General features: G+C 44.1%; 1 protein-coding gene across 1 annotated transcript in view; it reads right to left on the reverse strand.

Annotated features, from left to right (window-relative positions):
* Window positions 1-11,207, reverse strand: part of ROR1 (receptor tyrosine kinase like orphan receptor 1) — a 238,570-nt gene extending 227,363 nt beyond the window's left edge. Inside the window, exon 1 of the mRNA XM_066597694.1 lies at window positions 10,965-11,207. Within this exon, the coding sequence (XP_066453791.1) occupies window positions 10,965-11,058 (94 nt within the window). The 5' untranslated portion in view covers window positions 11,059-11,207. The remainder of the gene's footprint in view (window positions 1-10,964) is intronic.
* Window positions 11,208-16,055: the final 4,848 nt, after the last annotated feature.

Consider the following 16,055-nt stretch of genomic DNA (forward strand, 5'->3'; position numbering starts at 1 on the left):
TTGATTCTTGCTCAGGTGTCCAATTGCTTTTGGTAGCATAATGTATGTCAATAAGAATACTGTGACAAGCGTTGACTATACTTCGGCCCTCGATCATCCCCTATGACGGCCCTACTGTCCATAGAACTTTTTCCATAGAACCTACACACCAAACAAGAACTGACTATAGAGATTACATAGCTAACACCGCAGCTCTACCACATATTGGTAAAACGGTCGACACTTTTTGGAGGACCCCACAAATTGTGGCGTAAGTAGAATAAACCAACTAGAATCTAATGCCTGACGTTCCCTTGTTACAAAGTTGCCCAGTTATACATGTTTTCATAGAATAGGCTGTAGAATATGAACTTCAGCGAATATGACCTCCGGTGATCATCTGTAATCTCTGAAGTGTTCAATTTCCCTACAGTGCCACCACAGGAGAAATGAAAAATTGCATGGTGCCCACTAAAACCAATGGGCTATGTGTGTAATATATGGAGGTGCTGAGTCCTCCAGAGGGAGACACCCAGCTCATCACTGAAATCTATTCAAGGAAGTCCAAGTGAAGAACTGACTTTTACTCTTCCCCTAACGCAACCAGGCAACCCCAATGATAAAACTCCCCCAATGTTTTTGGCGGTGACCATTCAAATGGCCAATCCACTGTTGGCAGCCACCATTAAAGACTATGGCTGGATGACAAGAAATCTCATCATGTCCCAATGCTTGTAGTCCAACAGCAGTTGCAGAAGCCCCGGCCTGAAGCCGATGACGAGATCTCCTAATGGCGACGTGAACACAACATACTATTGTGCTTTCTTTTCTTTTTACTTTGCAAATGTAATTTTGAGGCCACGCCGGAGTTTATTTTTACAGTTTGTGGGTAACTTTAGGTCCATTTAAGTGGAAAAACAGAGCAGGACGACCGGTGAGTAAGACACAACATAGGACAGGGAAGCATAGCGGCTGACTCCATACATAAAGGGGGTAATTGTTCTGTCTCAGGTCTTTGTTTATATAGTAATATTTGACATGCGGCGAGCAAAAAGTGTTGCTTTCTTTCGGCCCACGTTATAAGATGCATGGCACTCGTCAGCCGTCTCACAAGGAATGTGCCAGATATGCCTCATTCTCTGGACTCCGGACAATCCACAGACGTAGCCAAGAGTCAGAGTAGTAGCTATACACCAACGCCAGTGGAGACATGATTCCATATTGTTCTCATCGATCAACGGGACATTCGCATATGGAGGCCTGGATGCATGTTGACCGCCGCCCAGAAGATTTTTTCTAACTAGTCCAGTTTCAGATGAGCAAATTGTAATACAGATCCGTATGACAGAAATGTTCCAAAGATTCAGTATTTGATCCGTTTTTTTGATTTGATCTATTTTATTCTCTAAGGGCAAATACTAATCCATATTTGCCCAATAGAAAATAGTAGCGATCCGGAGGCAAAAAATAGATTACGCTGCGTTTTTTTTTAAAATGACCGTGAAAAATACGGCCATGTGAATAGATACTGTACATTTTTACATTGGCCGCGTCTTACGGTCCAAATACAGACCACATATGGAACAAATTTTTGCGCTGATTTTCCACTGCGGAATATCGACGCCATTTTCACAACGTGTGAACGTATCCTAAAAGAGTTTTTGGAAATAAAACTTAAGGCCCTCATGCAGAAGAGAGAAAGGTTGGCCGAATCCATCTCGGACGGGGGTCAGGAGTAACAGCTGATGGCCCAATACTTATCCAGCTGGCAACTACTGAAGGTATACGGAAATCTTAAAGGGGTTCTCTAGGACTTTTACTATTGAGGATATATCCTCAGGATAGGTTATCAATAATTGATCGCCTGGGGTCTGCCGTTTGAGATCCCTGCCAATCAGCAGATTCCTTGTTTGGTTGTCTGTGTGAAGAACACTGTAAGCAGATAGCGTTGTCAACAATGCAGTGGCCCGACTTGGTACTGCATGCACAGCTCCCACTGAATTCAATAAAAGCTGGGCCTGCACTACTAAGACAATATGGACAGTACTATCTGCTTCGAGGGTTCTAAGTATTGATAGAAATTAGATGATCGTGGGGAGTCCGAGCGGCAGACCCCATCCAATGAACTATTCAGACCCCTTTTAATCTATGCAGAATATAAAGTTCTGCAACTTTATAACATACTTTGTATTTCAGTTCCTCGCTATTTTCAAGAATTCTGCTTTCCGTCATTCTTAGGCCTGAAACACGTACAGTCACACCATTCCCGGTATACTCCGCAGCGCCGCACGAGACAACCCCAAGCAGTTGGCAGTCAAATCCCAGCCCCGGCTAGTCCAGCCCCGATGACTCGGCCTCGTTGGAAGTTGCTGGATATTCCCATTAATTGTGGATTCATACTGATCCACGGAAATCTTGTCACATGATTTTATGCCGCACTCCGGGGTCCCGGGGATAATTTCCATCCAGGGACGCTCCAATTGTGAAAGGGCTCTAAGAAAGGGACCATTCAGTATATTGCGTCCAAACAACAGTCCCAAAAAGGGACAAAACAACCATCGTGCACAGTTTCTATGTACAAGTAGGGTTGCCACCCGAAAGGTAAACCACTGGCATTGGCGCTGCATGCTGTATGTACAGAAACTGAGATGCTGGGGGAGGAAGTAGGGTCTCTGCCTACAGACGCTGCGACAGCTGGAGTGGAAGGGCTTTGGTGAGTAAAATTACTACTGGTGTTACTGAGAAGGGGTACTATTACTGCTGAGGTCACCGAGAGGGGGTACTATTACAACTGGTGTCACTGAGAGGGGGTACTATTACTGCTGGGGTCACTGAGAGGGGGTACTACGGTATTACTGCTGGGGTCATTGAGAGGGGGTACTATTACAACTAGGGTCACTGAGAGGGGGTACTATTACAACTGGTGTCACTGAGAGGGGGTATTATTAATACTGTGGTCACTGAGAGTGGGTACTATTACAAATGGGGTCACTGAGAGGGGGTACTATTACAAGTGGGGTCACTGAGAGGTGAAATTTTACATTGTGATAAGCCACGCCCACTGACCACACCTCTTTTATTTTGGTCAGCTTTGCTTTGGTGACAAAGGTGTTAACCCTATATACAAAACATGAGTTTCCAACTAGAGTAGACGTCCAGAGCGTGTTATGCATGTTGGGACACCATTAATACTGGCAGCACAGGTGCAATTCGAGTGAGGGAACCCCTAGCAGTGCCCTACATTTATTTCATAGGGGAATAACTCAAACAGCTCCACATATCTCAGCTTCCAGATCATTTCTACTACAACCAAGCCTCCCAGCAGCAGCACATGGTATTTCTCAGGTGGTGTCCTCCGCAGTATCATGTATACATACTGGATGTAATGAAGGTAATTAGCAGTTTTACTGCAGTCTGGGTTAGACATCTCAGCCTTCCTATATGGATTTCTATATGTGCGCATCGCCCAGGAGATTACCAGCAGGTGTTAATGAGGGATAATTAAACAAGTCTCTTTTATCTTATATTTGCTCAGCTAAACCTCATTAAATTGGATTATGCTGAGAGCCCTCACAGTCCCAACCCAGAAATACCGCAGCAGTCTGGTGGCGACCCAACCCTGATGTCCATCAGAACGCGCAGCGCGGCGCTGGGAACGACCGTAAGAGTCGTATTTCTGAACATGACATCTATCTTTGCACCATGCAGATGACTGAGGTTACAGCAAGGATAAGTAACCAGTTTAGGGATCCTCAACGCAGAACAGAATATTCTACAGCAGGAATATGTTGTCTCGGAAATCCGCAGTTGCGCATTTTGTCAATCAGTGCGCATTTTGTTTCATTTTAGACTACACAATGCGTTCTGCTGATCATCTAGCGGAAGTTTATTCCTCAGACTTTAATTGCAGAATTACATCTTCTGTATGCTAGAAATCCACAAGAACAATTGCGCAGAACGTCCTTAAATCCGCTGCAGAATTTAATCTTTAGTTTTGAAGTAAAGCCGCATAGATTTGCGGAGTACAAGCCCTATAGGGATGACATTGTGACGCCTGCCGACTAATTCTGTCTTATGTGAAAGGTCCCTTAGGGCTCATTCACACGGGCGTGGAATTCATGCAGCTGTTAGCTGCGCCAAAAAAAACGCAACTGTAGCTCTGGAAAAATTGTCTGAATAGACTATTTTTCCGTGCTGAAGTCTCAAGCTTCAGCCGCGATCTTTCCACGCCGAACAGGAGGGACTGAAAGTATACTCTACGGGAGAGAGATGAGGGGACTCCCTGCGGCTTCCTTTCAACTTCACGGGGCTTCCCTTCATCGCCAGGTCTCCCTTCATCTCAGTGGCTGGAAGGGTTTTCCTGTAGGGGAGATGAAAGGATTCCCCACCAGCACACTGGAAGGGTTCCCCTGCAGGGGAACCCCTCCAGCTGCACTCCTGGGGAATCCCTTCATCTATCTTTGCCGACTGGCTCATATAGTTTCCCATAGGAGTCTATGCAGGCTTCTGCATCAGGTCAGGGCCTCTGTTTTTTTTTGCCTGAACGTTTCCATAGAAAACCATTGGTTCTAATAATTGTGTTTTTTTGTGCATGTAAGTTAGTTGTGCACATTCCCTCGTGTGAATGAGCCCTTAGATAGTACATTCACACATAGTGGAAATGCTGCAGATCTTCTGCAGCAGAACATTCTGCTGCAAGATTCGCAGCATTTCCGCATAAAAGACAAATAGTCAAAATACCACCGGTCCGCATTGTGACTCAAAATCGGCTGCGGATGCACAACTAATTGTGGCTAACCAATCCTCGCACCTCCCAATCCGCAGCCCCTCACTGTAGCACTAGAGCAGCCCCCAGCAACCAATTGCTACTAAGTGATGCTGCTGCCAGTCGGGTGAGGTGATGTGCCCACTTCTGCACCACTTGACTAGCGGCTGTGGCGCTTAGTAGTCTTTGCCGGTTGAGGGCTGCTCTGTGCGCTGCAGTGAGGGGCTGCGGATTGCGAGGAGCTGCAGGCTAAAATCAGCTGCAAATCTGCAGCTAATTTCGAGTCAAAAACCGCGCCAAAGTAGAACATGAAACATTTTTTCCCCAAGAGTGCGAAATGCGCGCGCAAAAAGAGAACAGGGCGAACCCATTGAAATCAATGAGTTCTATTCTCTGCATATCGCACGTGCAAATTTTTGCGCACGCAAAAACGCCCCTGTGAAGCCGCCTTTAAGGTGCTTTTCGACAGAACGATTGTCGTTCAAAAAAATTGTTCAAACGAGCGAAAGTGAAGGAAATTGAACGATAATGATAATCGATCGACCAATAAATGATAATCGTTCGCTGGTCGTTCGTCGTTTACTTTCTGCTGACTCGCTCACTTATCTTCGTTTTAACCGGCGCTCGTTCAGTCTTTCTCACTCACTTATACAGCAAATGTGACAGACTAACGAGTCTCGTATGAACGCGCAACAATGTATCTACTGGTCTAAACAGGCTGCGCAAGAACGAATGAACTAGCGATCGCGTCACCCGCACGTCCGCTCATTCAAACGAGAATCGGCTCTCTAAAAAGGACCCTTAATCCAGATATCAGAGGGCGACTCATTATTGAGGATATGGCCGTTAATCAGACCTAAACAAAGGTATTGGTTTAGAAGAGGGGAGATAAGCGGTGACCTCTTTGCTTCTCCATTCACACAGTATCAGCCAGATAACTTATCTCCAAAACAAGAAAAGGCTACATTTTCTTCAAATACGAATACAAGAAGTAAAGGAACCCGGCGGAGCTGCACATATACATTGTGGCTGTCATCCATCACCCAATGTGCGTTCTCTAAGGACGTCTTATAAACAGGGGGCTTAGTGCAGACGTACGATTTAGGAGATGGACAGCCCTATAAGATAAATTCTGCCCGGTGTTTGAGAATGAGGGGTGGATCAGTGTTGGGAGACTATGTGCTCTCTGGGGAGGGGGACAGTAATATATCAAAGTGTGAGTAATGATACTGTCCTCATGTCGTCCCTATGTGGAAAGTTAGTTGACAACCAATATGGCCACCATTAACCCTTTCCAATCCACTGTCTGACCTCTGAAGACATTATGATTTAAGGCTGTACAGCTCCGTTGTTGGGAGGTGTCTGTTGGGGTTCTCTTACTGTATATTGCCAGCCTCTCTGCTGTCGGAGCCTATCCAACGTGTCACCTCATGCAGTACTGGCTTTAGCCAGCATATAGCGCTGTTGTATAATGGCAGAAAGAGAGCAAGCCCCCTAGGAAAACCAGAATACAAATTGGATTGGAAAGAGTTACAGTGTTGTCAGTTGACTTTTCCAGACTCCTGAATGGAACCACCTCCTTTTACACATAGCACGGAGACATGTCGATTTTTCCACATGATGATATAATCTGCAGGGTCTTGCAGAATATCCTGGTACATGTAAAGGCACACTTCATGTATGTTTAGTATATGAAGGGTGCCTTCACATGTATGTCTAGCTGGCGGAACTTTCCACGTTAATTCCACCTCTAAAAAACTGTACAAAATCTGCGGGTTTTGGCGCAGTTCTGCAAAATTCTGCAATGCTAACATGGAAAAATCCCGTTTCAGTGTCAAGAAGCGTTTTTTGGTGTTGCTTTTCCACGCCCTGAATTTGCCCATCGACAGGGTAAATGGCGCATATGGATCTGCACCAAAAACCGGCCCAGATTTTAGATAGAGGCGGAATTCAGGCAGAATTTTCCTCCGATGATTTCCACAGCGTGAACACACCCCTAGGCTGCCTTCCCACGGGTATGAAAATCGTGCGAGATTTATGTGTTGCGAGCTGCACAAATATGGACCCTATTCTTTTTAATGGGGTCATACACATGAGCGATGCTTTCCTGCATGACACCGGGATGCGATGCATGAAACAAGCCGCAGCATGATCTATCTTGTTGCGTGCTCTCGCATTGTTTTCAATGCGACTAGCGACAGCATCATACTACATGCTAGGTCCATGCGATGTGATGCAAGGTCCCCTATTGAAGACAATGGGAGAAACTCTGTGATCCTCCGCTGCAGCGAGGCTGTTTGACATAAAAACACCTTGAATCCACGGGGTGGGGAGCGCGACATGAAGTCGTTAGTCACGCTCTTGTCCGTGTGCAGTAAGCCTTAGGGGCCTTTCACACGTGCAGAATATTTCTGCAAGACACACCTCAGTTATTTGCACACGGAGGTATTTGCGTGCGCACAAATAGCGTGCGCAAGAGGCAGAGAAGAGAACACATTAAATTCAATGGGTTCATTCTCATTTCCTTTTTTCTTGGGAACCTAAAAAAGTAGAACATGCTCTATTTTGTTGCGTATTTGCGCACCTAGGCTCCCCATAGAAGTCTATGGGAGGTGTGCAAGTGCCAGTGCAATACCCAACAGGATGCTCAATACGCTGCGAAAACCTGCCAGGAAAAGCACACACCGGGACCTCGTTAGTCCTTAAAGCCATTTAAATCAGGGCTAGGGGGTGTCCCCCACCAATGTGAACATACCGTACCCGCGCAAATATGTGCACTAAAGTATGCAGGCATGTGCGCAAACAAACCTTGTTCATTGTGGAAATACGTTGCGCTGGAGCAAGCGCATATATGCTCATCTGAAGCCCATAAAGGCACAGAAAATTCTGCACCAAAATCTGTGCGAATACATGTGGCGTATGGAGCGGAAATCCGCAACAGCAGATTAAGCTGCGCCTTTACGAGCGTCTTGCAGAAATATTCCATAAGTATAAAAGGTCCCTTAGGTGTCAAAAGTGATAAATTACGCAGTGAGACCCTCCCGCCCCCCAAATCATACTGCTTTGCATTGAGGTTCGCTGTTCAGGGCTTTGGAAAAGCTGAGTGACAACCCTGGTGTTGGCTGTACTGGTGGCCTTATCAGTTGTCACCCAGCCTTCCTAGAAAATGATGCTTGGATCTTATTTGGTATTTGGCAAACCCAAAGTTTTGCTTGTTTTGGCTTAATGGGTTACCAAATGTATCATAGTTTAACCCTTCAGGCCCTGGACAGCTTTGCCATGCCCTCCTGTCAACCTATGCACATTAATGCAATAGCCTTCAAAGGCCAACCAAGCTGGGGTCAGGGGGGCTCTTTGTGCCTCTTTGCCCCCTGCAGGGCTGGAAGAACTCTTCCCATTAGTTTTTCCCCAGCTCTATGACAGCCCCATTAACTATGCATTACAATGGTGTCAACTTCAGCACATTCATGGCCCTTCTCATTAACCACTGTGTATCCCTGAAGGGTTCCTGCTGACAACCGGCCTGCGCAGCATACTTGCACCCCTATCTGTCTCTGTCACCATTCAGACTGGAGCAGATGAAAAGCACATGGACTATTCTAAATATCTGCTGCTGGAAGGAGGCATCTGGGGGCTTGTACCTCCTGGACCCCCAGGACACAGCGACGTTACGTCTTTCACCATTTACGATCAAGCAAATGAAGAAAAAAACTTGTAGCAGACAGATGGGTGGGAAGAAAGTTGTCAGAAAACATGGCGGTCAGAACATCTGCCATATTTCGGGTGGTCTCAAACACAGAAGTGGATTTATAAGGAACGGGAAATATAAAGAAAGGACTTCTACTTCTCCTTAACACTGCGTCTACTTCAGACTTTGGTGCAAAAAAAAACGCAATGCCGTTATTCCTTTTTTTTTTAAACCGCCCTTATTAAATGAGGGTGCCTGCATTTGTTTCAGGGTGACGTGGCCAATCAGTGGTAACACTGTATACCAAGCAGAACTAAACATTGCAACACATTAATGAACTCTGTTTATAAACAAACTGTAAATTGGAGACATGAGCATTATGATAAATATTGTACAAACATGACCATGGGGACAGGCGAACCACAATATACCAGTGTACATCACTAGCTGCCACGGGGCAGATCACCGCAGTCCCATTTGTCGCTACATAGATTGCAAGCTCTTTAGCCAAGGTTCCAAGCCTCACCCAAATCTGCAACCTTGTCTTCAAAGCTGGATACATAATTACCACAACACCTTGTAGAGCGATTACAGTAATTACATAGAAATGTTTATTGCTAGATGAATGTACCCACGGGCCCCCGGGGTGTCTATAGTTTGGAGCCCAGGTCATAACAAGTTAACATTTCTCCGGATCCATGAGACATTCATATGCTGGTGTGTATTCTAAACAGCAGGAACCATGTGTATATAATGCCCTGGATGAACCATAGTATGTATATGATGTTTTGGTGAGCCGTAATATGTATATAATGTTTTAGATGAGCTATAATATGTCTATAATGCTCTGGGTGAGCGATAATATGTATATAATAATGTTCTGGATGAGCCATATAATATGCTTATAATGTACTGGATGAGCCGTAACATGTACATAATGTCCTGAATGAGTCGTAATATGTCTTTAATGTTCTAGATGTGCCATAATATGTATATAATGTCCTAGACAAGACATAATATGTATATAATGTTCTGCATGAGCCATAATATGTATATACTTGTAATGCCCCAGATCAGCCATAAATATGTATGTAATCTCCTGGATGAGGCATAATATGTATATAATGTTCTAGACAAGACCTAATACGCATATAATGGCCTGAATGAGCCCTAATATGTATATGATGACCTGGATGAGCTATAATATTTATATAATTTCCTAGATTGGCCATAACATGTATATAATGTCCAAGGTGAGGCATAATATGTATAGAATTTCCTGGATGAGCCATAATTTGTATATAATGTCCCGGATGAGACATAATATGTATATACTGTTCTTGATTTGTCATAATATGTATAGAATGACTTGATGAACCTAATACATATAATGTCTGGGACACAATATATCAACATAATTACCTAGATCTGCTATAGATGAAGACTTATGGCCCACTGTGTATCATTGGTGGAGGTCAGTCCATCATACACATTAGCCTGATCCTTTATATGAATAAGTGACCACCTCCTATACATAACCTAAGTATGTACTCTTATAGATCAGTGACACCCCCCCCCCCCCCCCAAGCCCTATTATATGACTAACCCTTTAGTATAGGACGGTCCACTCCTTTCTGTGAGTAATCCCCCAGGTCCTATCATATCAATGACCCCTTTAATATAGGCCAGTACACTTCTATAATGTGATTAACCCCCACATGTCCCATCATATGACTGAATTAACACAGGTCAGTCCATTCCTATGTGTCCATAACCCCCACATGTCCCATCATATGACTGAATCCTTTAGTATAGGCCAGTACACTTCTATAATGTGATTAACCCCCACATGTGCCATCATATGACTGAATTAACATAGGTCAGTCCATTCATATGTTTCATTAACCCCCATGTCCCATCATATGACTGAATCCTTTAATACAAAACTGCCCCCTTCTATACATGAGTAATCCCCCCACACACACATTTTGTCATATAAATCAACACTTTGCCATAAGACAATCCACTTCCATATGCAATTAACCCCACAGGTCCCACCATAGGACTGACACCTTTATTATAGGACGGTCCCTTTCTACTTATGGGTGATGTGTCCTATCATATGAATGACCCCTTTAATACAGGACTGTCCATTTCTGTAATGTGAGTGACCCCCACATGTCCCACCATGTGACTGTACACCTTTGTATATTTATGACCCCCAATGTTTTATCATATGACTGTCCCATTTAATAAAGAACAGACCACTTTGATATTTGAAAGAATCATATACAGACAACTACTACTGACCCCTCATTACAGGATTACACACTTCTGCACGTGAATGACCCCCATATGCTCCACTCATAAGACTGACCTCCTTAATACTAGATTCCATGTGAGTGACCACCATGCATGTTCATCATATGACCCCTTGTGTACTTCTCATACACAGACTGTGGTGCAATCACCTTCACCCCACAGTGGCATCACAGTAATCACCCCCTCCCCTGCAAATCTAGAGGGTCTTACCTTGTGTCCAGTGTCTCCCTGTGCCAATGTCCAGCAAAACAATGATGAGTACTGAGGACCAGGCGCATCCCCGCCTCTGCCTGCCCGGGTACATCCCTGTGATCCTGCTAGAAATCCTCTGCAGAGCTGGATGCAGGGTCCCTGGTGCCCCTGGGATGCCCCTCTAGGCTGTGGGCAGCTGGCAGAGCTCCTGGGGCTGCAGCTTCTCTCTGCTGATGCAGTTAATGGAGCCAGAGATTCTGCTCCTTTCCAGAGGGCTCTGAGGTCGGAGTTTTTCTCTGCCTCCTCTGCTAAACTTTCTCAACCCCCTTCACTTGTCACTTTCCAAACTCTGCAGAGAAAACAGCGCAGAACTACAGAGAAGAGAGCAGGCGGCGCCACCTGGTGGCCAACACCCCTAACTGCGGCTCATCGTAAACAAAGTGTCCTGTTATATAAATAACAATGTAACAATAATGAAAGGAAACTGTAACATATGGCAAGTAAGTAACAGCTCATTGTGGGGGAGGCAGTGATGTGTGAAGCTCTAAGGGAGTATCACACATGATAGGCTTAGATACTGTAGGTTGGAGGGTGCTCTGTGCATTTTTTTTATTATAGCCATCTTCACACGCGCGCAGAAATGCTGCGGAATTTCCACTGCCAGAATCACTGCGGAAATTCTGCCGCAAAAAAATCTCCTTCACGCGATGCAAACGAATTCTGGAACAACCTCTTTAACCTCACCTATTAATGATGTACTACAAGAGGGGTTCCCAACTATGAACTCAGGGGTTCATTGAGCCCTGATCGAAGATCTTGTTCCCCAGCAACAAGACTTACCACTTCTGCCATGTTCACATGGGACAGATTTGTTCTGAAAAGAACACTTTTGGACTTTATTAGCAAAAATGCCTTTTAGGGCTTCTTCACGTGGGCATGATTTAGTCCCGTTGTGCGAACATGATAATCACGTCCGCATAAGGGGACAGCGGTATTCTTGACCATTAATAACATATGCAAGAAGAGATAGGACTTGCCCTATCTTTCTTGCCTGTAGTTAATACTACTTGCGGGAAAGATAGGGCAGGACCTGTCTCCCCTCTGTTCTTTTCGAACTCACGTGCCATGGCATAGAGATTGAATGGCTTGATGAAAAAAACCCTGGTTCATGCGCGACTACACTCCATAGCAGCGAGCGTAGTTGCGCATACACCTATGTGCTTTTGCCCCTTTAGGGTGCGTTCACATGTAGCAGATTTGTTGTAGACTTTGGTGCAGATCTGCAGCAGATTTCCCCCTTTTAATTGTATTCAAATTGAAGGGGTTACCTGCAGATCTGCACCAAAATCCGGAGCAAATCGCAGTACGCCGCCAGCATTATAGTGCAAGCATTGTGGATTTAATTGTAGAAATCCCATCCATAAACTGGGGTCGAATCCGCAGCAAATATGCACTAAAATCCACATCAAAATCCGCAAGGTTTCCAGACAGGTGACAGCGGGGCTTATAGAGCAGCCGTAGACCCCGTATAAACAGTCCGCTGTTTGCTGATCCCTGGTGACCTCCCTGTGGCTCAGCCAGCCAGGCAGTGGTCTCTATACACAGTCACTGGGGGGAATTTATAAAGACCGGCAATTCAAACACAGTCATAATATAATCCCCACCAGAGGCGCACACATCCTCATCCATTAGGCTCATCTCAGGGCCTAAAAATAAATCTATGCCAGCTGGAGTAAATGTCTTGTATGCCACTTTCCGATGTAAATTACATGTAGATTTATCAGCTGGGTGGCCACACCCCCTCCCAAAAGCACCGCCCTCTTCTTTAGATGGACAAATATAAAATAGATGGATAGATAGACAGAAAGACGGATAAACAGACAGAGGGACAGATAGATAGATATGAGATTAGATAAACAATAGATAGATAGATATAAGATTAGATAAACGATAGATAGATATGAGATAGATAGATAGATAGATAGATAGATAGATAGATAGATAGATAGATAGATAGATAGATAGATAGATATGGGATAAATAGATAGATAGATATGAGATAGATAGATATGAGATAGATAGATAGATGATAGATACATACATAGATAGGAGATAGACAGACAATAGATAGATGGACAGATAGATAGATAGATAGATAAATATGAGATAGATGGATAGATGGATATTATATAGATAGCTAGATAGATAGATAGATAGACAGACATATAGATGGATAGATAGGAGATAGATAGATATGAGATAGATAGATAGATAGATAGATAGATAGACATGAGATAGATAGATAGATAGATAGATAGATAGATAGATTGATAGATAGATAGATAGATAGATAGATATGGGATAGATAGATAGATAGATAGATAGATAGATAGATAGATAGATAGATAGATAGATAGATAGATAGATAGGAGATAGATAGATAGATATGTATGAGATAGAGGATGGATAGATAGATAGATAGATAGATAGATAGATAGATAGATAGATAGATAGATAGATAGATAGATATGTATGAGATAGAGGATAGATAGATAGATAGATATGAGATAGATAGATAGATAGATATGAGATAGATAGATAGAAGATAGATAGATAGATAGATATGAGATAGATAGATAGATATGAGATAGATAGATAGACATATAGATGGATATGAGAGATAGATTTGTGCTTTTTCCATCCTTTTATTAGTTTATAGCAGTAACTCCCCCCGATGACGGTGAGACTATAGAAGCGCTGCGCGCAGTATCTGGTGTGTGGTATGGATTGCGTATTTCCAGCTGTCCCCCGCTCACCCCACCGCGCTGTTCTCCAGAATATTCTGGCACGTTATAAATAAATGTTAATAATATTAATGAGCTGTTGGTGAAACATTTCAGTGCAGCCTCGTGATCGCAGGGAACGCTCACCCGGGATATGTGCGACTTTTCCCTCCTCCAGCCAGTTCTCTATCAAAAGCCTCTCCTAGGAGGCAGCACAATGAGCGCGGCAGACACCAAACTCCAGAGCAGAATACATTTTAGGACTGACAGAGTCAGATTTTACGGCTAGGATTTGACATTGTTAGCGATCCCACATATGAAATGAGATCATTTTGGCTGCTGCTCTTAGACCTCGTACTCCAGGAGACAGATCTCACTCCCATCCAGGCCTCATTACTACAAGATTTTATATCCCGGCCCTCCAGATAGGGATAGAACCAAAAGTGAGAATCAGAGCAGTAACTTGCAGCTTCTGGGCCTTAGTGAAAAATCTGATACAAGGAGCCCAACTACCATTTATAATACTGAAGTCTTCTTAGGTGGCAAAGGTGTTCTTGGGCCCCCTAAAGCACCAGGACCCACAGTGGCTGCCGCTTCTGCACCCCTATAGCTAACATTGCTGGCTACAATATATCTAAATAGTCATTAAAGGGTTAACTAATGCATCAGGTAGCCATTTCTGTAGGAAACTGGTTCTTGAGATGGTAGTTATTAACAGCTGCTGTCATGGCCCGTGTGGACGAGAGTGTGAGGTCCCGAAGCCAGACATGGTAAAGGCTCTGCAATTGGCCACCATGCTAGGCAGAGCTTGGGTGTGTGAGAGCTGTGCCGAGTCAAGTATAAAAGGTGGGGTGCAGCAGGCATGTGGATGTTGTGTCACTGTCGAGTTTTGTGGCTTTTGTCAAAAAGTTTGGTTCAATCAGAAAAAAGTTTGAATAGAACTGGAATTCCAGAAAAACTCCTAAAACTAGTATTGAACACCGTCTAAGAGCCCAGAAATGGTGGTGTCCTCCTGAAGCATGGTGGCTCAGTGGTTAACGCATGACCTTCCAGTGCTAGAGTTGAAATGTGACCAAGGACAACATTTGTATGATCTTTGTAAATTTCCATGGATAGATTATCTTTGGTCATAATTGAACCTAGGGTCTCTACTTTACAAGGCAACGGTGCTAACCACTGAGCCACCACGCTGTTTGTTCCTTTTCTGGCGGAGAAGGAAGAACACAGAGAACATAAAAACTGCACGCAGATGTTATCTTTGATCATATTTGAACCTAGGGACCTCCTACTCTACAAGACCACAGTTCTAACCACTGAGCCACCATGTTGCTTCCTCCTTTTTTGGAGAAGGAGAAGAAGAAACATAAAGAACATGCAAACTCCATCTTATCGATGAGCCCCAGTGCTAACAAATGAGCTTCTTCTTTCTTTATTCATCGTCCTCCTGCATCTTCCTCCAGAGGAGAAGGAGAAGGTGAGGAAGATGGAGCAAGAGAAAGAAGAAGAAGGGAGAAGCATGTTGCTTTGCAGTGCTGGAGTCCTGGGTTCAAATCTGACCAAGGGCAACATCTGCATGGAGTTTATATGTTCTCCATGTGTTTCATCATCTTCTCCTTTGGAGAACAAGGAAGAGGCATGGTGGCTGAGTACAACACCTGTATGGAGTTTTATAAAGTTCATGCAGATATTGAATCTAGGACCCCCAGCAACAGTTCTAGCCACTAAGCCAGCATGCTTCAGGAGGGCACCAGCACCACATGGCTCTTAGACAGTGTTTAATACTAGTTTTAGAGGTTTTTATGAAATTCTGGTTCAGCTAAAACAAACCACCTGATGTTTGGGTTATCGCCAAACCGAACCTTTAGTAAAGTTTGACCTGAATTTGATTTCTATGGGTTTGGTTCGCTCATCTCCACCAGGAAGTAAAAAGCTGCTGTGCTTGTGTATGATGAGTGAGCCAACCAGAATAGCTGTGAGCCAGTAACCATACCACTGTTTCCATAAACTAATAATATTTGTATACCAATGTTTTATTAGCCTTGTGTGGTGCAGAGTGTCAAGGCAGCAGAAATGCAGTCCTAAGCTCTTGCTCACGACCTGAAGGTTGTGGGTTCAATCTCCACATGGTTCAGGTAGCCAGCTCTCAAGGTTCATTCATCCTTCCGAGGTCGGTAAAATGAGTACCCAGCTTGGTGGGGGGTAATAAATTTTAAAAAATTACCTGAAAGCCCTGCAGAATGAGTTGGCGCGATACAAATAACAAGATTTATTTATTTTTTTTGTTTCAGTTTGGCTTCAGTAAGAGAACTGTTTGAGCAGTTGGCGA

Source organism: Eleutherodactylus coqui, chromosome 3, assembly GCF_035609145.1.
Source record: "Eleutherodactylus coqui strain aEleCoq1 chromosome 3, aEleCoq1.hap1, whole genome shotgun sequence".
Classification (NCBI taxonomy): domain Eukaryota; kingdom Metazoa; phylum Chordata; class Amphibia; order Anura; family Eleutherodactylidae; genus Eleutherodactylus; species Eleutherodactylus coqui.